The 23,295-nt window shown below is 36.4% G+C and overlaps 1 protein-coding gene across 11 annotated transcripts in view; it reads right to left on the bottom strand.

Annotated features, from left to right (window-relative positions):
- FBXL20 (F-box and leucine rich repeat protein 20) overlaps nt 1-23,295 on the bottom strand; it is a 107,728-nt gene that overhangs the window by 39,742 nt on the left and 44,691 nt on the right. For all 11 annotated transcript variants that reach the window (XM_079132024.1, XM_079132030.1, XM_079132029.1 and 8 more), the window contains one exon: nt 12,608-12,669. In XM_079132024.1, the coding sequence (XP_078988150.1) occupies nt 12,608-12,669 (62 nt within the window). The remainder of the gene's footprint in view (nt 1-12,607; nt 12,670-23,295) is intronic.

Raw genomic sequence — 23,295 nt, 5'->3', positions numbered from 1 at the left:
GGTTTTTTACATATTTATCTTCTTTTTTAGAATCTGATATATTTTGATATGCTCCAAGTATACCCCAGCTCATGTGAGGGTCTGATTAAAACTGATAAATGAGCTGGAAGAGTTAAACTAGGGGCAACATAGTAGGTAAATGTAACTGACTTGTATCCTGTGATCTCAGCAAGATAACAGCAAGGAACAGAAAAGTCATTGAACAAGTCCAAAGAACAAGGATGGTGAAATAATAAAATGAAAAATTTTAAAAAGGTATCTGTAGGCAATCTACAGAAATAAGAATATGTAGAGTATGTGCCTTCTCTAAGGAGTACCAGATGTGTGAAGAGAAGGAAAATAATGGATTCATACTTAGAGGGCGGTAAGTTTCACATATTCATTCAGAAAATATTTCTATAGGCATTGTTTTAGGTCCCTGAAGTTAAAGTAGATCATGGTCTAGGAGCTGCGGGTAGACATAAAGTAAGTAATATGTGAGAAAATTTTAGGAAGTAAGGACTGTGATAAAAATCAAATAGCAAAGTAATATGATAAAATGGTCATGGAAAGCCTTTCCTAGGAGTACATATTTTATTTTAGACCTCAATAATCAAAGGAAACAGAACTGTCAAGATCTAGGGAAAAGAACATTCCACATGAAAGAAACAGTGAATGTGTGATGAAAGCCTGTTTGAGGGTTAAAAGAAGCAGTGAAGTTGGAGTATAGTAGTAGAACCACAGTCCTTTAATGAGTTGTTATGTGCCAGGTATTATTTTAAGTCTTTACATGTGCAATGACTCCTTACAACAATCCTACAAGATAGGTACTATTACCATTCCCATTTAAGGAATAGGATAGTGAGCAAAGTTCAGAAAGTTAGATGGGGCCAAACTAAGAAAGTTTTATGGTCATAGTGAACTGTTTGGATTATATTCTAAGTCTAAGAGAAGCCAAAGGTGGTTTTAGGTCAATGAGGGATATTATCTAAGTTATATTAGAAAAAGATCATTATACAGTGGGTCTGGTGGTACATATCTGTAATCTCAGCTATTTGGGAGGCTGAAGCAGGAGGACTGCAAGTTTGAAGCCAGCTGGGGCAACTAAGCAAGACCATCTCCAAATTTAAAAAATGGAAAGGGATGAAGCTCAGTGGTGAAGTGCTTGCCTAGCATGCATGAGGCCCTGGGTTTGATCCCTGGTACCACAAAAGACATAAACAAACATCAGTACAGCAGCTATGGGGAGATCAGACTGTCAGAGCACAAAAGTGGCACCAAGTCTATCAGTTAAGAGAACACCACTAATTGTCTAGGTGACAGAGGCTTAGACCAGATCTATTACCCAGGAGATAAAGAGAATAGGGTAGAACTTAATGATGGACTGGGTGAGAGGGTTTGAAAACACACCACATTCTGTGGTTAATCAAAACTTTGGGGGCAAGGAATATAGTTCACAAAGCCTTGGGTCAAATCCCCAGCACTGCAGAAAGAAAAAAAAAAGTTTTGTTTTGGATATGTTATATGCGAGTAGAAATACCAAGAAAATAGTTTGATCTACAAAAGACTACAGATGTAAGACCTTTAACTTTTCCATACAGCTGCTGTAATATTTTATCTTTTCTTTACCTGCTTTACATTAATTATTTTCACTTTTATTATATTTTGCTTTTTTAACCATTTTTGTTTTTCTCCCTTATTTCACTTCATTATTCCTATGTTTTTGTGGATTATCTCCTTTTTTTCCCCTTTTCAGTTTCTAAATGGCAGGTAATGGTAGAAAAGAAAAGCTGGGTACCTTTCTAGTTCCCTTGAAGCAGACTTGATACCATTCTGATGACACTTCTTAATGTAAATTAACCGTATTTTAAAATATTGATTACCCACTCTACTCCCAAATAAAAACACTGTATATACTCTCAAGCTATGTACCTCAATAAAATAATAAGCTATTTACCTCAGAAGACAATAAATCATCCTAATACAACAAATATTCTTTCATTGCTGAACTGTTTCTTTTTCCTGTCATTCACTATTCAGAATCTTTATGTGGAGTTTTATAATCTAAATATTCCTATGTTTACCCTGAGTAATTTTCACCATAAATATAATATTACATGGGGGTAACATACATGGAGCCAAAGTGAGAGGCTTTCCAAGTATTCACCTTAGTAGTCTTTTGTAACCTTTCAATAGAAAGACTCTCCACAAAAGAGAGCAAAAAAGACAGACATGAAACATTGTGTTGGTGGTCAAATGTGTGCAGACCCAGGAGCTTTTTAGTCAGCTTTTCTGTTGCTGTGACCAAAATGCTTCACAAGAACAATTTAGAAACCATTTATTTTGGCTCACAGTATCAGAGGTCTCAGTCCATAGTGGACCAATGCCATTGCTCTGGGCACAAAGTGAGGAAGAACATCACAGAGGTTTGAGAGTGGCAGAGGAAAGTTCCTCCCCTCATGGCAGCCAGCAGGTCGTTTGGTCGGTCTGTCTGTCTGTCTGTCTGTCTGTCTGTCTGTATCTCTCTCTCTCTCTTTCCACCAGAGATTAAACCCAGGGATGCTTAACTGTTGAACCACATCCCAGTCCTTTTTTATATTTTATTTAGAGATGGGGGCTTGCTTAGTTACTTAGTGCCTCGCTAAACTGCTTGAGGCTGGCTTTGAACTCGTGACCCTCCTGCTTTAGTCTCCCAAACCTCTGGGATTACAGGTGTGTACCACCGTGCCCAGCTAGGTTAGAGTTCTATTAATCCAATCATCTCACCTCTGATTATTCCTGCATTAACAGGAGTTTTTTGGGGACACTTCATATCCAAACCATAATACTCTATGAAGGACAACATCCCAGTAATCACAATTCTGTTATTAGAATACACTAAAGGAAGCAGGTAAGGTGGCTCACGCCTATAATATAAGCTACTTGGGCAGCCGAGACAGGAGGATTACAAGTTCAAGGTCAGCCTGCCTCATAAATAAATAGATAGATAGATAGGGTGGAGGATGTAGCTCAATAGTAGAGTGTCCCTGGGTTCAATCCCCAGTACCACAAAAAAAGCAAAATACTGAATGGGGTTCTAAATGTCAAGATTCCAAAGAATTAGCTTTTCACCTTGACTTCGACATTATTTTTTTTTAAGAAGAGAACAAATATAATCACTGTGCTCCTCTATTCCTAATAAAAGCTTAGTCCTTCCAGTCCTAATTTGCCTCTCTTAGGAATAAGCCTCAGTACTTGAATTCCTTCTATCACTCCTCAAGCAGTCAGTCTGTCTCCACATTGGTTATTATTTAGTAACTCCCTGACTTCTATTTTTTTTTTTTTTACTCGATTCTGGAGACAATTATTTTTAGAAATCTGAGAATAAGAATTGGTGGGCTGATCATGGTAGCACACACCTGTAATCCCAGCAACTCAGGAGATGGGGGCAAGAGGATCACAAGTTCAAAGCAAGGCCCTAAACAACTTAGTGAGATTCTGTCTCAAAATAAATAAATAAATAAATAAATAAATAAATAAATAAATAAATAAATAAATAAATAAGGGCTAAAGATATGACTCAGTGGTTAAGCGCTCCTGGGTTCAATCTCTGTTATATTAAAAAAAAAAAAAATCGGTAGGGTAGGTGGGTACAGTGGTGTATACCTTTAATCCCTACAGTTTGGGAGGTGAAAGTAGGAGGATTTGAAGTTCAATTTAGCAAGACCCAGCCTCAAAAAAAAAAAAAATAATAATAATAATAAGGGCTGGAGATATAGTTCATTGTAAAGTACCCCCTGGTTCAATCCCCAATACAGCAAAACAAAAACAAAAGCAAATCAAAAAGCTAGAAACGACTTTAATATATATCAATAAACAATGCAAACTATGGTACACTCTTCTTTTAATGGTCTACAGCACTTAGCAGCCATTACAAAGAAAGAGACAGCAGGGTACAGGCACATGCCTATAATTCTAGTAACCTGGGAGGCTAAAACAGGAGGATTTTAAGTTCAAGGCCAGCCCCAACAACTTAATGAGACCCTGATAAATAAAAACAAAATAATAACTAACAAAATAAAAAATAAAAAAATGACTGGGAATGTGGCTCAGCAGGGTTAAGCACCCTGGGTTCAATCCCTGGTAAAAACAAAAACCCGGAAGTTATGTTTATGGAAGACTATCTGAAGAATATTCATGATTCCTTTAGGTATGCTACATTCTATCTGTAGTGAGCAATGTGACCAACTCACCAATATTAGGTCCATCCAGTTGATTAGCCTAAGCCTCTTGCAGTGATTAATTTAACCTAGACCTATTTGGCTAAGATATGAGAAGAAACTTTATTTGGGCATCAAGGATAGTCCATCTCTCCCTTGAGAACAAAAAAGGAAACATGCAATCCATTACTTTTTAAAACTATATTTTGTTTTAGATAGATGCAATACCTTTATTTTGCTTACTTATTTTTATGTGGTGCTGAGGATCAAACCCAGTGCCTCACACATGCTAGGCAAGCGCTCTATCACTGAGCCACAACCCCAGCCACCGTGTAATCCATTATTTGCTGGCGTCTATCCTGTGCCCATAAAGAAATGCAGCTTTAGGACCAAGGTGATGCTGTTCTTTACAGAACACAAGAAGAAAATTGATGATGACACTGAGATTCCCTAAACCAATCAACCCGATTACTTGGTTTATCTCTGTATTTCCTTTTATGTGAGATAATCTCTCTTATTGTTTAAGCCAATTTGAGTTGGAGGTTTTATAACTTGCAGTTACAAAAACTGCTTAAAGAGTTATTAAAGAGTTATAATTATAATTAAGTATAATTACTGACCTCCCATTAAATCTTTTCCTCCTATTTTCCCTATTTTAGTGACTGCTCCCACCATCCACTCACTAGAAAGCAAAGAGCATGGGCATCATCCTTGACTCCTTCCCAATATCCCCATTATAATCACACATCAAAACAATCAACAAATACATTGCTAATCTCATCACTTAAAAACCTCTTCATTTGGGGCTGGGGAGATAGCTCACTGGTAGAATACTTGCCTAGCATGCCAGAGTCACTAAGGATGATTGGGGGGAAAAAAATCTCTCAATTGGGTCCATTTTCTTTCAAGATTCAGTAACACTACCATGGGGTTCAGACTATTATTGACCCTCACAAAGAAAACTGCAACAACTTTCCAATTGCTTTCCTTGCCTTTTAGCAATATGGTTTTTTGCTAAACAAACAATTATAATACCTAAAGTAGGAACAAGGAAAGACTTCATTCCTCAATCCCATTCATCAGAGGTAACCAGCAATAACTTAAATAATGACTACAAAGAAATGCACAGGAAGGATTCACTGTTAATAAACTAATGACTACAAATCATCCAATGGAAAAAAAAAATCACTTGTGAGTTTACCTTCATGTTGTGTTTAGGAATGGTAATATCATAGAAAGGAGATATCACCATTGAAGAAAAAAAATCCACAAAATTTTTGCTACAACCTAAATCAGAAAGGGTAGGATAAGGCTTTGGGTCAGCCAAGTCCTCAGTGTGTAGGGTCCTGCAGAGTGAAGGCTTAATTCAAGACTTTGGCAAAACACCTGAAGTTCACTGTCAGGACTGTAATGGTACAGGAAGGGAACGTGGAAGAGGCTACAGGACCCTAAATAGAATCCTTGCCATCTAGGGCTCACTGAGGACATTAAGTGGCAATGATCCTATGACAAGCATTGCTACCAGGCAAAAGAAAAAGCTGTAAAACCTGCCAACGGATCTACAACATGGTAATGGCTCAAAAGATCAACTTTTTTCTCTTTTTCCTGGTGCTAGGGATTGAACTCAGTCTCACACATGACATGCAAGTGCTCTACTATTGAGCTACAACCCCAGCCAGAAAGAACAGCTTCTTGATGCAAAAGAATTGGGTGGATCCATATCAAGGCTCCTAAGGCCTGTGGATAGGAAGTCCATGTTCAGTTTTTTATGTCCACCTCTTTTCTTTCTCATTTCTCTAACCCCATTTTGTTGCCTTTCTTATTTTTGTTTGTTTCCTTTCTCTATGATAGACTCTATTACATATATGCAGAAATAGAAAAAAAGAATAAAGGAAGGAGGGCGGGAGGGAGAGAGGGAGAAAGGGAGAGGGGAAGGGAGGAAGGGAGGAAGGATGGGATAAGGTCAAAGAATTACTGAACATGCCCACATCAGCATAAATCATGGGCTTTTGTTTTTTTAAATATATTGGCAGAATTTGCTGTAAAATTTACATTTCTACCTCTACCTCTATCCATCTATCTACCTACAGAGAATTTACATACTATAAAACCTAACTTCTTTTTTGGGAGGCAATGGGGAGGGAACTCAGGTGTTTTGTGATTGAGCTACATCCCCAGTCCTTCTCAATTTTTTGCTTTGCAGGGCTTGCTTACTTGCTGAGACTGGCCTTGCACTTCGAGTCACTGGAATTATAGGCATGTGTCACTGTATTCCTCTTAAAACTTATTTTCTAAAGCACATAATTGATTCCCCCACCCCCCACAATTCTTTTCTTTTTTGGTGCTGGGGGTGAAACCCAGGGCTTCACAGGTGCTAGACAATACTCCATCACTGAGCCACATCCTCAGCCTTCAAAGATTTTTAAAAATATATTCACGATGTTGTGCAACCATCATCACTAACTCCAGAATTTTTTTTTGTAGTGCTAGGGATCACACATACTATGCAGTACTCTACCACTGAGATCTACATATTTATTATCCTCAAAAGAACCCCTCCCACTTTCCACCCACCACTCAACTCCTAACAATCACTACTCTACTTTTTATCTTCATTGATTTATCTATTCTGGATATTACATATAAATGGAATAAGGCCTTTTGTGTCTGGTTTCTTTCAATTAGCAATTATGTTGTAGCACATATCTACATTTTGTTCCTTCAATGGCCAAGTAATATTCCATTGTATGGATATACTGTATTATATCTATTCTTCTGATGGATGACTGGGTTATTTCTACTTTTGACTAGTATGCAAAATGCTGTTACAAACATTCCATGTTTTTGTGTGAATTTATTTTCAATTCTCTTAAATGGAGGAGTGGAAATGCTGGGTTATGTGGAATTTCTACATTTAGCTTTTTGAGGAACTGCCAAGCTGTTTTCCACAGTGGACATACTTGTTTGTGAAGCCAAGTTCCGGGAAAGTTCTTAACTTTAACTCTAAAATCTTCTGTGCCATTATATTTTCTGTTATGAATGTCTTACTACAATTTTACAAAGTAACAAAAACCAAAAATCTTCTGTGCTATAATGTTGAAATGGATCATTGGCAACATCTTCCTGTTTCATGTTAAACAAACCCAAAAATCCCCTAAAAAATAACCTCACAGCAAAATGCGATCTGAGATCTCAGGACTCAAATAAGTTATCTGCAACCTAAGAACCAGAAAAATTTTTATTAAAATATGAAAAAGAATGCTGCCTTGAAAAAAAAAAAGAATGCTGCCTCTCAGAGCACTACTGTGTAAGAACTGTTTTTCAAATTTCAAATAAAAGCAATTCCATATTCTAAAATTAACTTACAAAACTTCCACTAAAATATGACAAAGAAGTGATATTTTTAAAAGAATAGCAAAAATGTAATTTTTTTTTCCTAGTGGTACTGTGGATTGAATCCAGGGGTGCTTTTATCGCTAAGCTGAGCTACACCCCCAGTCCTTTTTATTTTTTCTTTTGAGACAGGGTGTTGCTACACTGGTCTGGGACTTGTGATCCTTCTGCCTCAACCTCCCCAGTAGCTGGGATTACAGGCAGGTGCCACTGCACAGGATTGAAGGATTGATTTTAGTTAAAAAATACACAAATGCTAGGGGTGCACACCTGTAATTCCAATGACTGGGAAGGTTGAGGCAGAAGGATTGCAAGTTCCAGGCCAGTCTCAGCAATTTAGTGAGACCCTCTCTCAAAATAATAAATAAATTAAAAAAAAAAAAAAAAAAAAAAAGGAATGGGGATGTAGCTAAGTGGTAAAGCACCCCTGGGTTAAATCCCCAATACCAAATAAATAAATAAATAAATAAATAAATAAACAAATAAAACTGACCAGTCTTCAGAAGTATCAAGATTATGAAAGGCAAAGATTTAAGGAACTGTCCCAGATTAAAGGAGACTAAAAAGGCATACCAATTTAATGGAACCTGTAATCCTATGTTGGATACTGAGCCAGAAAAAGGATATCACTAGATCAGTTAAGGAATTTAAGTAAATAGGCTCTGTGTTAATGCTAATTTCCTAGTTTTGATAACTGTATTATTGAAAAATAATATGCTAAGACTTGGGAAAAATGGACTATACTTGAATTCTTTGTCCTATTTTTGCAACTTTTGTTAAGTATGGCATTTCAAATGAAAAAACAAAAATAACATCAAAAAGAAAGAGAAAAGCACAGTAAGTTTTTCACTGGTGGAGTGGTACACACCTTTAATCCCAGTGGGAAGATCACAAGTTTGAGGCCCCTGGGGTTCAATCTCCAGTACCATTCACGCGGAAAAAAAAAAAAAAGTTTTTCTTCTATGCCTGTTTTCCAGCAATTTCCTTTCCCTTCCAAGGGACCTGGCTGTTTCATCTTTAACTGTATACTTTAATTTTGTGTGAGTGTGTGGTACTGGGAACTGAACCTAGTGTCTCATCTACCCTAGGCAAATGCACCGAGCCACTCTCCAGCTCAAATATTTTAAACTTTTAAGGGAATATTAAAATCAATGAATTTGTTAAAACTACAAATGCCCCAAACTGAACTTATAACCACTCACCAATTTTTTTTCTAAATGTTTTTATTTGTTGTTGATGGACCTTTATTTTATTTACTTATTTATACGTGGTGCTAAGAATCGAACCCAGTACCTCACACATGCTAGGCAAGCGCTCTGCCACTGAGCCACAGCCTCAGCCCTGACCAATTGTTATCTATCCAGTTTAATGTCAAAAATATTATGAAAGCCTCTTTCCAGCCATGCATGGTGGCACAAACCTGTAATCCCCATGGCTTAGGAAGCTGAGGCATAAGGATCAAAAGTGTGAGGTCAGCCTCGGCAAGTTAGCAAAAACCTGTCTCAAAATAAAAAACAAAGGGCTGGAGTTGTGGCTCAGTGGTAGAGCACTTGCCTAGCATGTGTGAGGCACTGGGTTCAATCCTCAGCACCACATAAAAATAAAGGTCCATTGACAACTAAAAAATATTAAAAAAAAAAACAAAAAATAAAAAGGGTTGGGGATATAGATCAGTGAAAAACCCTACTGGGTTCAATACCCACTACCTTAAAAAAAAAAAAAAAAAAGCCTCTTTCCTCTTTGGCCTCAATGATTCCATGATTTACACCAATATTAAACTACTTGTTTTATATACTTAAGTAAACTAATAAGTAGTATGTTTTATGGTTTTTAAGTCAGTTTCCCTCCTTAACAGGATATCAATTTCATCTGGTCTCCAATTTAATAAGGAACTTTTTTTCAACTTTAAGTTCAGAATTGGTTGTTTGGAACTCAACTCATTTCCCTAAAGAAATCCTAATAGTAGTTAGGTTTCCTGCTTAGCTTAGAAAGGAGCCAATTTAACCTATAATGCACTCATCAGTCAGTACCAGTATGATAAATATAAATTAGAACCAAATTCTCATTGACAAAAGTGTTACTGAGGAAAAAATATCTCTGGTGTTCCAATGTAGGAAGTCAAACACGCATCTTCTTTCTTCAATCTCCTTTTCCCAACCACTCAACTAAAGACTACCTAGAAAGGATAGATATTTCTAACTTTTCCCACTCCCAAACCCTGGCATGGTTGGTAGTGTGCTAAGCTGAGAGGCAGGAGCAGTACTAGGATACAGTTACATAACTCTTCATTCTGCCCAGTGCTGAAGAGTGAGAACACGTAGAATTAGAAAATTCATATATATCTGTGTATACATGATAAATGCATATATATTCACAGAATCCCTCCCCTATATATTTTTCTACTCTATCAATGTTAGGCTTGGATATGTGGCAATGGAACACAGATGAACATGAGATATAAACCACACATTTAAGCAGAGGTGTTTCTGAGATAAGCTCTTATTGTGTTACCCAGATTGGTCTTGAACTCTGGAGCTCAAGTGATGCTCCCACCTCAGCTTCCCAAGTGCTGAGACTACGGATACTTGCCACAATGCCTGCTTCGAAGCACAGCTTTAAAATCAGTTAGGTGCTCAGATTTATTCTTTTTGTGCACTTGCCTTCAGCCTTGAGAAAAAGTCACTGGAATTTGAGAGGAGTTGGTGGTACAAAAGCAGATGATTTAGGAATTTATCTTCATCTGATTCATCTATCTGGTAATAAAGACCTATAGCTCATCAACAGGTACTATAGAGGTGTCAAAAATAGTAACCAAAGCTAGAAAGAGCAGAGGAAGGCAGTGCTGTACTCTAAAGAATTACAGAAATTGTTTTCTCTAGTACCCTTATATCTTGGCTAAATTACTTTTAATAACCTTCTTATTGTTCCCCACTCCTATCCCCGAATCTGGTTTTCATATAGTAGTCAGACTAACCCTTTAAAAATATGCATCAGATTATGTTATTCTATTGTCACATCATGAGGGATCTTGCAAGCCACAGTGTGGAATCTGGGTTTCATGGTGAAAACAAAATCTAAAATTAATATAAAATCAAGATGTAAACCACAACAGGGTGGGGCCTGCTACCAGAGTCAAGTAATTTCTTTAAAATATTTTAAGTTGTAAGTAAACTACTATAGTATAAAATAAGTATATTCAACTTATAGTATAGTAAAGAACATAATCCATTTAAAAAGTATTTCTCAGGCTGGGGGTACAGTTCAGTGGTAGCACTTGCCTATCATGCTCAAAGGCCTTAATTTGATCCTTAATATGGCAAAACAACAAAACAAAACACACAACTATTTAAGAGGGCTAAAATTTAACTAAAAATTTGGGACTACTCAAGATATGCAGAAGACATTCTGCATAGACTCTAAGTAGTCTAATGATACAATATTATACAATGTAACTATAAATAGTCTACAAGAAGGCATTACTTCCATGAAAAATTTATTCTAAATTCAATTGTTTTCTTCTCAGTGAATCCAATGTGAAAGATTTATAGGATATTTCATAAGACACTAAATATTTACATGATTTAGTTCCTGTTTGCAAGGATCTTGTAATCTAGTAGAGGATTCAGACATATAATATTTAGGAATGCCAGGAATACTCTACTTTTTTTAAAAAAATTGTTGTAGTTGTAGATGGACCAAGTGTTTATTTTATTTATTTTTATGTGGTGGTTAGGATTGAACCCTGTGCCTCACACATGCTAGGCAGACACTGTACCACTGAGCCCCAGCCCCAGCCCCAGCTTCTTCTTTACTAGCAATGGAACAGAAATTATATTCTACAATGAAGCAGGCATGGGGCTGGTAATAGGCTAGACTGCAATAGCTCCAAAGAAGCCGATGCCCCTGAGCACAGTAACTTGTTAACTCTTAACATTTGCAAAAGAGAACATACCTCTTTCCCAGTCATGATATTCTACATAAATGAACAAGGAATGTCATGATTAAGTGCCCAAATAATGAAGGGATTCTGAAAACAACCTAACAGCCAATTTCTTCTTAGGTGATTCCTCAATCAAATGTTTTTAAGTTGGGGGTGGTTTTATGTTATGGATAATCCCAAAATATAATGTTTTTACATGTTCAAAATAAGTAAGGTAAAATCATAAGTATAAATTGGGTGTGGTGGCACATGCTTATAATCCAAGTCACTTGGTGGCAGAAGGATCCCAAGTTTAAGGTCAGCTTTGGCAATTTAGTGAAACCCTAAGCAATTTAGCAAGATCCTGTCTCAATACCACCTATTTCACCATATATACAAGAATAGGGCAAAGGTAAATTAGTAAACAAAATCAAATATAGGTGTAACTAGAAAAAAAACTCTTACTAAATTAAACTTTCAAATATCCTGACTCACTCCTAAAAAATATAGAATAAGATAGCTTAAAAAAAGAATCAATAAATTTAAAAACTCAAGCCATCTGGGTGTGGTGGCACACATCTGCAATACCAATGACTCAGAAGGCTGAGGTAGGAGGATCACAAGTTTGAGACCAGCCTTAGCAACTTAGTGAGGTCCTAAAGTAACTTAGTGAGATGCTGTTTCAGAATTAAAAAGTAAAAAAGGGCTGGGGCTTTTTTTGTGGCTTAGTCCTAAGCAAACGTGGTTTCAATCCCTGGAACAAAAACAAAACAAAACAAAACAAAACAAAAAAATCAAGCCAGGAATGGTGGGTGCTTGCCTATAATCCTAGCTACTAGGGAGGCTGAGACAGGAGGATCACAAGTTCAAAGGCAGCTGTGGCCATGTAATAAGACTTTGTTCCAAAATAAAAAGGGCTGCAGGTATAGCTCAGTATAGAGTACTTGACTAGCATGTTTGAGGGGAGGCCCTTGGGGACTGAAACAAACCAGGTAATACAGATACTATACGTAAATGAAAACTGAACAAATCTAAAAAAATTTTTAATACAAAAATGATATATATCCCCCAAAAATCATCCCCCCCAAAAACCCCCAAAATTAGCATTCAGACTTACCGTAACAGGAGTTCTTTGGGAAGTTTTTTATTGATTACAGCTTCATCACTATTTGAGAACATCTGCAAAAATAAAATCACTGTATCAATTTTGTTGTGTTACTTAACATTTTACTATATTCAATTAATAGTTCAGAGATAATCCTCTCAGGAGAGAGGTTTAAAAAAATCATACTGGGTATTTTAAGCCTAAATAGTATTTTCAGAGATACTTTGGGCTTCAAAAAAGTTTTGAGGCACTTCATTCCATCTTTTGAGATAGAGAACTAATAGAAGAAAGTGCTAGGGAGTGATATCGGCCAAATTATATTGTTATATTATGTAGATGTACAAATAAATAACAACAAATCCCATCATTATTTACAACTATAATGTACCAATAAAAGATGGGGGAAAATGTAAAACTTGAAAAATAAAATATAAGTGGGAAAAAAAATAGAAGAATAGTATGTGCCAGATACTGTTGTGTTTTTCATGTATTAGTGTTTTTAGTCTTCATGCCATCCCAATTTTCTTCACTTTAAAGATAAGGAAACTTGGGGCTGGGGTTGTGGCTCAGTGGTACAATGCTTGCCTAGCATGGGTGAGGCAATGGGTTCCATTTTCACTATCATAAATAAATAAGTAAATAACAAAGGTCCATCAACAACTAAAAAAATTTTAAGAAATAATAAAGGTAAGGAAACCGAATTACAAAAGGTCACATTACTACGGAGTGATTATTTTAAAATGCTCATATCTGGCCTGCATTTAATTTTTCAAGGAGATATTCAGAAACCTGGAACAGTCTCTTTTGTGTTTAAGATACAACATGTAGAAAATTGATAATGCTTCATAACCACTGCCATAAGTATTCACAATGGGTACTTTTGCCACAAAGGTGATCATGAATCCAAGCTTGCCTAATAAGACAATGTAAAAAAGCAAATACATATACCCAGTAAAAAGTACTATAAAATCAGTTAATACACATGGCACCAAAGCCAATTTAAATTCCATCCCTGCTATTAGTACTGCAAAAATTCCTCAACTTCATGTAATGAACATTAGTTATTAGAGATAAGTGACAAGATGTATATCAAAATAAAGGACGGGACAATGTATTCTGCCTGCAGATATATCTAAATTGGTTCTTAAAAGAATATCTGAGCTAATTAGGAAAAAAAGGGAAGCAATAACAACATACAAACAAGAGATAACAAGGTATAAAAGTGTCATATAAAAAGGTCCTGGTAGTTCATTAAGATTCAAAGTAGAGAAAGTAATGGAGGGGAAGCAGATGGGAAGGAGAAACAATGAGTAGAATATACTACCCCCATCTCAGATATTTAAAGAGTAATTATATAATAAATATTTACTAATAATTTTAATAACCTACCTTCCAGATAAATGGAAAGCTCTGGGAGGGTAGGGAGTATGTTGTCACAAATGCCTTATTTCCAGAGCTGAGTACAAAGCCTGATATGTTGCTGGAACTCAGTAAATCTAATGAATCAATTGGTAAGTCATGGTGGGGCTACATCATGAGGAAACTTGTATACCAGGCTACAAATTTGAAACAACAAAGTAGGGAAGAAGAACTTGAAGAAATTAAACTGAACTCCAGACTGGTAATGAGGAGATATATTACAAATTCACTGAAATTATAATATGAGTAAAAGATGATGCTGGTCTCTATAAGATTACAGGGGCAGTGAGAATAAAGAAAAGAAACTGGAGATAAGTATTCTCTCTTCACCCCATACTGGGGATGGAGTTATACCACTGAGCTACATACCCAGTCCCTTTTCTTCTTTTCTCTTTTGAAACAGGGTCTGGCTAAATTGCCCAGGCTGACACAGTGGTGCACACTTGTAATCTCAGAGGTTCGAGAGGTTGAGACAGGACGATCACAAGTTCAAAGCTAGCCTGTGTTCAAAGCTAGCCTTAGCAACTTAGTGAGGCCCTAAGCAACTCAGTGAGACCCTGTCTCTAAATAAAATACAAAAAAGGGTTGAGGATGTGGCTGAGTGATTAAGTGCCCCTGAATTCAATCTCTGGTACCAAAAAACAAAAATAAAAACCCCACAATCAAGTCTAAACCATTTGATTTGTCATATATTTGCATAGATTGTTGACTTACATAAAACTCTAATTTTTTCTACAAAGTGTGTAGCTGAGGAATAGAGTTTTGAAACCACTTGTCCCAAAATGGTATTATATCATTTTATAGAGAGAAATCTTTTTTTTTTTTTTTTGTCATTATTTTAGGCATTTCAGTGTTTTCAAATCTGACAGCATACTTTGGGGCTTAGTTTATTAACATGACGAATTTGAACACTTAGCACACAAAGACCCAAGGAACAATTTCAAGGGTTTTAAAGCCAGAATTGGTGGAAGAGGGTGGATAGAACACAGAAACAAGAAAGAAATATTTGTTCAACAGTGACCCCTGCTGCTCAAAATCATGAAGTCCTAAACAGGATATTAAAAGATTAACACCCTGATATTTACAGGGTGTCAGTAAAGCCATTTTACAATGACTGCCAGTTAAAAACTTCATATCTGAACTTCATATAGGAGAAAATAAATTTCTGTGATTTTAAAGCTACTTTTAATTTCAGTCCCTGACATATGCAACTTAATCTACTAATTAATCCCAATACACTGGGATTACACATGTATGCCACTGCACCCAGCTAATATTTTGATTTTAAAAGGTCTCTTATTTTAGCTGGGCATGGTGCTGCACTCCTGTAATTTCAGTCGCTCAGTAGGCTGAAGCAGGAGGATCTCAGATTCAAGGGCAGCCTCAGCAACTTACCAAGGCCCTAAGTCACTGAGTGAGACTGTCTCTAAAATAAAAAATAGAAAGGGCTGGGAATGTGGCTCAGTGGTTAAGTGTCCCTGGTACCTTAGTGCAGGTGCGGGGGGGGGCGGGGCGCGTGTCTCTTTTGTAAAATGAAGAGTCCTGAAGACTGGTTGTATAACCTTATGAAAGTACTTGATTATATAAGTACTTATATAATCAATGGGAGGAAACTATCTCTCGAAACTTTTCCTAATCTTACCTGGATTCCTAAACACCAGTTCTGAACTGGCATGATGTCCTTGATACAGACACAGGAAAGGGACCTTGTCTGTTTAGTTCACCACAATACAGTCAGCAATCAACAGTGCCTAGAGATTGCTGAATCAATGAATGTTATTTATACTGTAGGAATCTGGAGGTAGTCTAATCCCTCTTTTTGACTGTAAATTCCCAGCAGGCTTCTGTGGCTTTTTAACTCTGTATCTCTATAGTAGAGTGTCATGCAAAAAACAAAAAACAAAACAAAACAAAAAACTACAATAAAAATACTGAATTAATTGAATGTTATCCACCTGGCAAAAAAGATGTGAAGGACTGTAGTACAGACACAAACAGGTTAAATATCATTACAACAATTAAAATATTTGAAGAAATAAACAAATGAAAATACAATTATTTGAAGAAACAAAAGTTTGGAGACCTTGTTTATGGCTCATTCATTTCAATGGATGTTAGTTACATTAAATTTTTTATTTAATTTTTAAAAAGTAATGCTTGAAACACTGGGCTCATTCCTGAGCACAATCCTCCCAAAATAATAATTACTAAGTTTTCACTGCCCTGTAATTTCATGTATATACAACATTTTAAAAATAGTTTTACTGGGGTATAATTCACATACATAAAACTCACTGGCATTAAGCATAAACTTTAATGATTTTTAGAATATCCACAAAGGTTTGAAATCCTCACAATTCTGTTTTATAACATTCTATCACTCCCAAGATCTCTTATGCCCATCTGTAATCAATTCCAGGCTCCTCCCCAGTCACAAGCAACCACTTCTTTGCTTTCTGTCTTTGTAGATTTTTTTCTTCATATATCCATGTAACTCCACAAAATGAAATTATACAATATGCCATCTTTTGTATCTGGTTGCTTTTACCCTTCATAATGTTTCTGAGGTTCTTCCCTGTTGTAGGGAAGATTGTTCCACTTGATTGCCGAATAGAATCCCAATGCATGAAATAATTCTATGTTGGTTGTTCACTAATTGATAGACATTTAAACTGCTTTCAGTGTTTGTTTATTATGAATAATGTTGTTATGATCACTCTTCAACAAATATCTGGGTAAAAATGGTTTTCACTGCTCTTGGATAGATTCTTAAGTAGAGAACTGATGGGTCATACAGTAAGTTTGTAATAAACTTTTGAAGAAACTGCTCAATTATTTTCCAAATTGGCTGCACCAACCAGGTATACTGAGCAAAGTAGTGGTTACTTGTGGCTGAGGAGGGGCATGGGAATTGATTACTGATGGCATAAGAGATCTTCAGGGTGTTAGAAATGTTATTAAACAGAATTGAGGGTTGTAATCCCAGTGACCCTGGAGGCTAAAGCAGGAGGACTGAAAGGTTGAGGCCAGCCTCAGTAATTTAGTGAGATTCTGTATCAAAATAAAAAATGCTGGAGATGTAGCTCAGTGGTAAAGCAGCCCTGGGTTCAATCCCTAGTACCAAAAGGAAAAAAAAAAAAAAAAAAAAAAAAAAAAGCCAACCAAAGTGGCCATATAGTTATTACCCTTCTTTTCCTTTAGCCTAAGGTTGGCTTCCAAACTTGCAATCCTCCTGCCTCCACCTCCAGAGTTGCTGGAATTACAGAAGTGTGCCACAGAGCCCAGATGAATCTTGATGCTACATATAAGAATTCTTTACTTATACCAAGGTCATAAAGATTTTCTCTCTTATCTTATTCTACAAGTTTTATAGTTACAGTCACCACATCTGGCACTATTTTATTCTTTTTGTGCTACTGAAGCTATTGCGAATGAAACTTTTATTTCACTCTAGGATCGTTCAACTCTAGTATAAGTAGTATAATACCTCATCTTTCTATTATTTTATTTTCAACCTATTTATACTTTTGAATCAAAGTGTATTTCCTCTACACAGAACAAAGTTAAATCTTTTTTTGATTTAGTCTGACAAATATGCCTTTTGACTGAATACTTAACCCATTTAAAATTGGTTAGACATATCCCTCATTTTACTTGTTTTATAAATGTCATATTTTTTGTAACTCTGTTTCTCTTTTTTTAATGTTCTGGATTTTTTAATACCTTTATTTTATTTACTTATTTTTATGTGGTGCTAAGGATTGAACCCTGTGCCTCACATGTGCTAGGAAGCACTCTACCACTGAGCTACAACTCCAGCCCCTCTGTTACTCTTTCACTTGCCTTGTGTTTTAAATAAAAATTTTCTAGTGTGCCATAATTCTTTCACTGTTTTTTTTTTCCCCCCCCAATTGAACCCAGGGTCTTGTGCTTGCAAGACTGTAGGGGTGTGTGCCAGGCTAGCTCAGGCGCAGGCACACACTCCTACACAAGACAAGCACTCTACCAACTGAGCTATATCCCCAGCCCTGTTTTTGTTTTTTAAATGCCTGTATTTATTTTCTTAATGGTTGCTCTAGCAATTACAGTGTGTATCTTGTCATAATCTTTCAGATTACTAAAAAAAATCAATTCCTGTAAAATACAGAAACTATGCTACAAAAGGATTACACTTCCCTTTTTTGCTATTATACATTATATAGTTATAAACACAACTTCATAATTTTTAATTACTGTATTATACAAATCTTTTAATAGTTAAAATAAAAGAAGTTTATTTATAGTCTTCTAAATTTACCTCTGTAATTAACATTTAGTGTTTTTTCTTCAAGTTACCATCTGGTACCATATCCTTTCAGCTTAAAAAATCTTACATAGTTCATGCAAGGCAGATCCGCTAACAACAAATTATCTCAGTGTTTTTGCCTATTGGAAATGTTTTTATTTTGCCTAAATATTTGAATAACAGAGTATTTTAGGGTTCTCCAGAGAAATAGAACCAACAGAAGGTGGGGGGGGGGGGGGAGAAGGGAGAGATTTATTCTGGGAACTAGCTCATAGAAAGCCACTTAATTCAGTTCAAGTCCAAGAGCTCTGATGTCCAAGGGCAAGAAAAGAGAGATGCCTCAGCTCAAGCAGAGAGAATTCTCCCTTCTTCCTTGTTTGACACAGGTCCTCTGTGGATTAGATGATGACTACTCACATTGGTGAGGGCAGATCTTGTCTACTTATTAAAATGCTAACCTCTTACAGAAACCTCTCACAGACACACCAGAAATAATTTATCTGCTATCTGAGTATCCTTTAGTCCCCTAAAGTTGACACACAAAATTAACCATTTCGGTTGATACAGAATTCTTTTAAAAACCATTTTTATAAGAAATTCATATAAACAAAAAGAACCATTTTAAAATATGTAATTCAGACTTGAGTTGTAGCTCAGTGATAAAGCACTTGCCTAGCATATGTGAGGCACTGGGTTTGATCCTCAGCATCACATAAAAAATAAATAAATAAAGATATTTTTAAAATGTGTACTTCAGTGACATTCATATTGTTCTGCAACTACCACCTCTTTCTGGCTTCAAAACTTTCTCATCTCCTCAGAACTTTCTCATCTCCCTGCACCCATTAAATACTTCTGAGCCCTATTTCTCCATATCCCAAGATAATATCTAGTCTGCTTTCTGCATAAGGATTTCCCTATTCTGGATATTTCATATAAGTGGAATCATTCAGTATATGACTTTTTATGACTAGCTTCTCTCTTTTTCTTTTTGAAGTACTGGGTTTGGAACCCAGGGGGGCATGCTACTTCGTAGTTACACACCCAGCCCTTTGTATTTTTTATTTTGAGATAGTATTTTGCTAAATTGCTGGGGCTGGCCTCGAATTTACAATCTTTCTGCCTCAGCCTTCCCAGCTGCTGGGATTACAAGTATGCACAACCACACCTAGTTTTATCTCTTTTTATAATGGTTTTGAAGTTTATTTACATTGTTCTAGGTCTCAGAACTTTGTTCATTTTTATGGTTTAGTAATATTTTATGTATGTATACCACATTTTGTTTACCCATTCACAACTCAGTGGACACCTGGGTTGTTTGGACCTTTTGGCTCTTATATTATTGCTATGAACATTACTATACACGTTCACAGTATGTGAATACTGTTCTAAATTCTTTTGGTACAGATCTAAGAGTGGAATTATGGTCATATATTTTTATAACTTTTTAAGAAGTCACCAAACTGTTTTCCATTCTACATTCCTATTAGCAATGTACAAGAGTTCACATTTCTCCATATCCTTACCAACACTTGCTTTTTTCCTTTGTTAAATGATTGCCACCGTAAGTGGTTGTGCTGAGGCATTTCACTGTGATTTGAATTTGCACTCTCCTAATGATTTGTAACGTTGAAAATCTTCTTATGTGCTAGTTAGCCATTTGTACATTTTCTTTGGAGAATTATCTATTAAGATCTTTTTTTTTTCTTCTTTCTTTCCTTGTGGTGCTTGGGATGGGACCCAGGGCCTTGCACAAGCTTGATAAGCACTCTACCAGTGAACTACACTCCTAGCCCTAATTCAGATATGTTACTTGTCCCCTCCACCCCTTCCTGATATCGGGGCCTGAAACCAGGAACACTCTACTAATGAGATAAATCCCAGGTATGTCAACCATTTTTTGTAGTACTGAGAATTGAACCCATGAGCTCTACCAATAAGCTACATCTCCAACACTTTTTACTTTGAAACAGTCTTGCTAAGTTGCCCAAAGCAACTTGTGATACTTGTGCTTGTTTCCTGACCTTTTGGAATTACACCCCTGCGCTACCAAGCCCAGCAAATTCCTTACTCTTAAAATTGGATTTTTTTGGAGGGTGAGGGCTGGTTCCAGGGATTGAACTCAGGGACACTCGACCACTGAGCCACATCCTCAGCCCTATTTTGTATTTCATTTAGAGACAGGGTCTCACTGAGTTGCTTAGCACCTCACTTTTGCTGAGGCTGGTTTCGCACTCCTGATCCTCATGCCTCAGCCTCCTGAGCTGCTGGGATTACAGGTGTGCACCACAGAAAATTTGATTTTTTAAAAATAATTTTTATTTGTAGATGGACACAATACCTTTATTTTATTTATTTATGTTTATGTGGGGCTGAGAATTGAACCCAGTGCCTCACACATGCCAGGCAAGTGCTCTACCAGTGAGCCACAAACTCAGTCTCCAATTGGATTGTTTTATTGCCTTATAAGAATTCTTCATATATTCTGGATACAAAACCCTTATTAGATACAAGATTTGTAAATGCATGTTTCCATTTTATCTATTCACCTTCTTGATGGTGTCAGTTACTACGTGGGTACAGAATTCTTGATTGATAACCTTTTCTTTCAACATATTTGATATCATTCAACTGCTTGCTGGCTTCTATTATTTCTGATAAAAAGTTAGGTATTAATCATATTGATGTTCCACTGAATCTCATGAATTGTTTTTTTCTTGCTTTCCAGGGTTTCTCTCTGTATTTGAGTTTAAACAATTTGACAACAATGCAGTCAGGTGTAGATATCTTTGTATTATCCCCCTTGGAGATCAAGGTATTAGTATGTGTGAATCCAATGCTTTTCATTAAATTTGAGAACATTTCATTATTTCATCAAATATTTTTTGACTTTTTTAGTCCTGAAACCATCCAATTATAATGGTTTTGTTCATTTTGCTTCATTCCTTTCAAAATGGATCATTTCTATTGATTAACCTTCAAGCTCACCAATTCTCTGCAATCTTCAATAAACTACTGAGTCCTTTTTCATTCATTATCATTTTATTTCTATTTTTAATTTTTTTTTTATGTAAACGCAGGGCTGGGGATTGAAAATTCAGAGCCTTGTACATGCTAAGTACATGATCTACCACTAAACCACTCAACCAGTCCTCTATTATTTTTATAATGCCATTTTACATTCTCTGCAAGAGGTCATCGTCATCATGCTTTCTTTCAATTATTTGTTTTATTTCTATGAACACATTTAAAACAGATGCTTCAAAATCTTTTTCTGTGAAGTCCAATGTCACAGCCCTTCTCAGAGTTTCTATTTACTATTTTTTTCTTTTGTGGTACTGGGGAATTGAACACAAGGCCTCCTCATGCTAAGATAAGCACTCCAACAATGAGCTATACCCTCATATACTTTCTTATGAATCACATTTTCTATTTATTTTCATAGCTATTACTTTTTGTATTGAAGATACGACATTTTAGATAATGTAACAACCCTGTATTCTGATTTACACTTCCCAGGGGGTTGCTGATATTTGTGTTTTTTGTTGATTTTCATGCTTATTGACTTGCCTGGACTATTTCTGGTGTCTGTTTCCACTGCATTATGTAACTGATGATATCTCAATCAATCACCTTATTGTTGTTGTTGTTGTTATTCTTTTTTGGGGGGTCAGGGCTTCCTGGGGACGTAACTCAAAGGTGCTTTACCACTGAGCCACATCCCAGTCCTTTTTATTTCTTATTTTTGAGACAGGGTCTAAGTTGCTTAAGGCCTTGCTAAATTGCTGAGGCTGGCTTTGAACATGTGATTCTCCTGCCTCTGCCTCCCAAGCCCCTGGGATTAAAGGCATCCAGCTACTGGTGTTATTCTTGTTTTTTATTTTCTCCTGGTTTCCTAGGATCTGTCCCTGGGTCAACATTGCTTGTTGATCAGAGGTTTAGAGGTTGTGCTCCGGCATCTAGAGTTTATAAGGCTTTCACTTTTTGCCATTGTGTGGGGGCTGGGAATGCCTCAAAGTTTAGCAGTATAAAAATCTGTCTCAGATTTTACTCTCTTCTGGGCTTTCTTATGCCTTCTCTGTCCGTATAAAATGTCTCACATTCAGTTAGAGAATCAGAGACCTCTCCAGTGTATACCGAGTGCATTCAAGTCTTCTATACCACCAAGGATACATGGGCATCAAGGTTAACTAATGGTTACCGCGTTCCCTGGATCTCAGAATTCGATTTCTATCTATTCACCTAATCTGTTGTTTGCTTCAACCATGATCACAAGCTCAGACTAGCTGTAACACTGATCGTTCCCATTTGTTGGTCATAGAGAGTTCAACAATGCCCAGGAATATGAAGTTTTTGTGCAGTCTGCTTCAAATTAAGTGAGCTCTCAGGCAGCACAGCTACTGGTTTTCATGGCTTGTTCTGTTCTTGGGATAAGGATGATGCAAAGCAAAACAATCCTATGCAAAAAACGCATCAACTCTGTTGACTCCCACTGTTCTTACCAGCGGTTCAGTAGTTTTTGTTACATAAACGTTTCTCAGTTTGACAAATGTCTGGTCAATTTCCAGTCTTGAAATATATTTTTTAATTTGTCCAGTTTTATCATTGCTCTTTGGGGAAAAGATGTGATTCCTTGGCTTCTATCCTTTATCACTGGTAGTAGACTGGAGTTTAGGCTTCAAACTTTTAGCAGAAATACTATGAACGAAATGAAAAGGCAACCCACAGAACTGGAGAAAGTATTTTGCACTTCATATAGCCAATAAGGAGTTAATATCCAGAGTATATTAAAAAAAATCTACAAATTCAAAAACAAAACTCCCCCCAAATTTGTGGTACATGCCTATAGTGCCAGTTACTCAGGAGTCAAAGGAAGGGAGATCACTTGAGTTTAGACGTTTGAAATCAACCTGGGCAACACAGCAAGACCACATCTCAGAAATAAAACACAAAATGAAAATCCACAACCTAACTAAAAAATGAGTAAAGGGCTTAA

The sequence above is a fragment of the Sciurus vulgaris genome (assembly GCF_902686455.1).
Source record: "Sciurus vulgaris genome assembly, chromosome: 3".
NCBI lineage: Eukaryota > Metazoa > Chordata > Mammalia > Rodentia > Sciuridae > Sciurus > Sciurus vulgaris.
The sequence above is the reverse complement of the archived record's forward strand: the minus strand, read 5'-3'. Positions and strand labels throughout refer to the sequence as shown.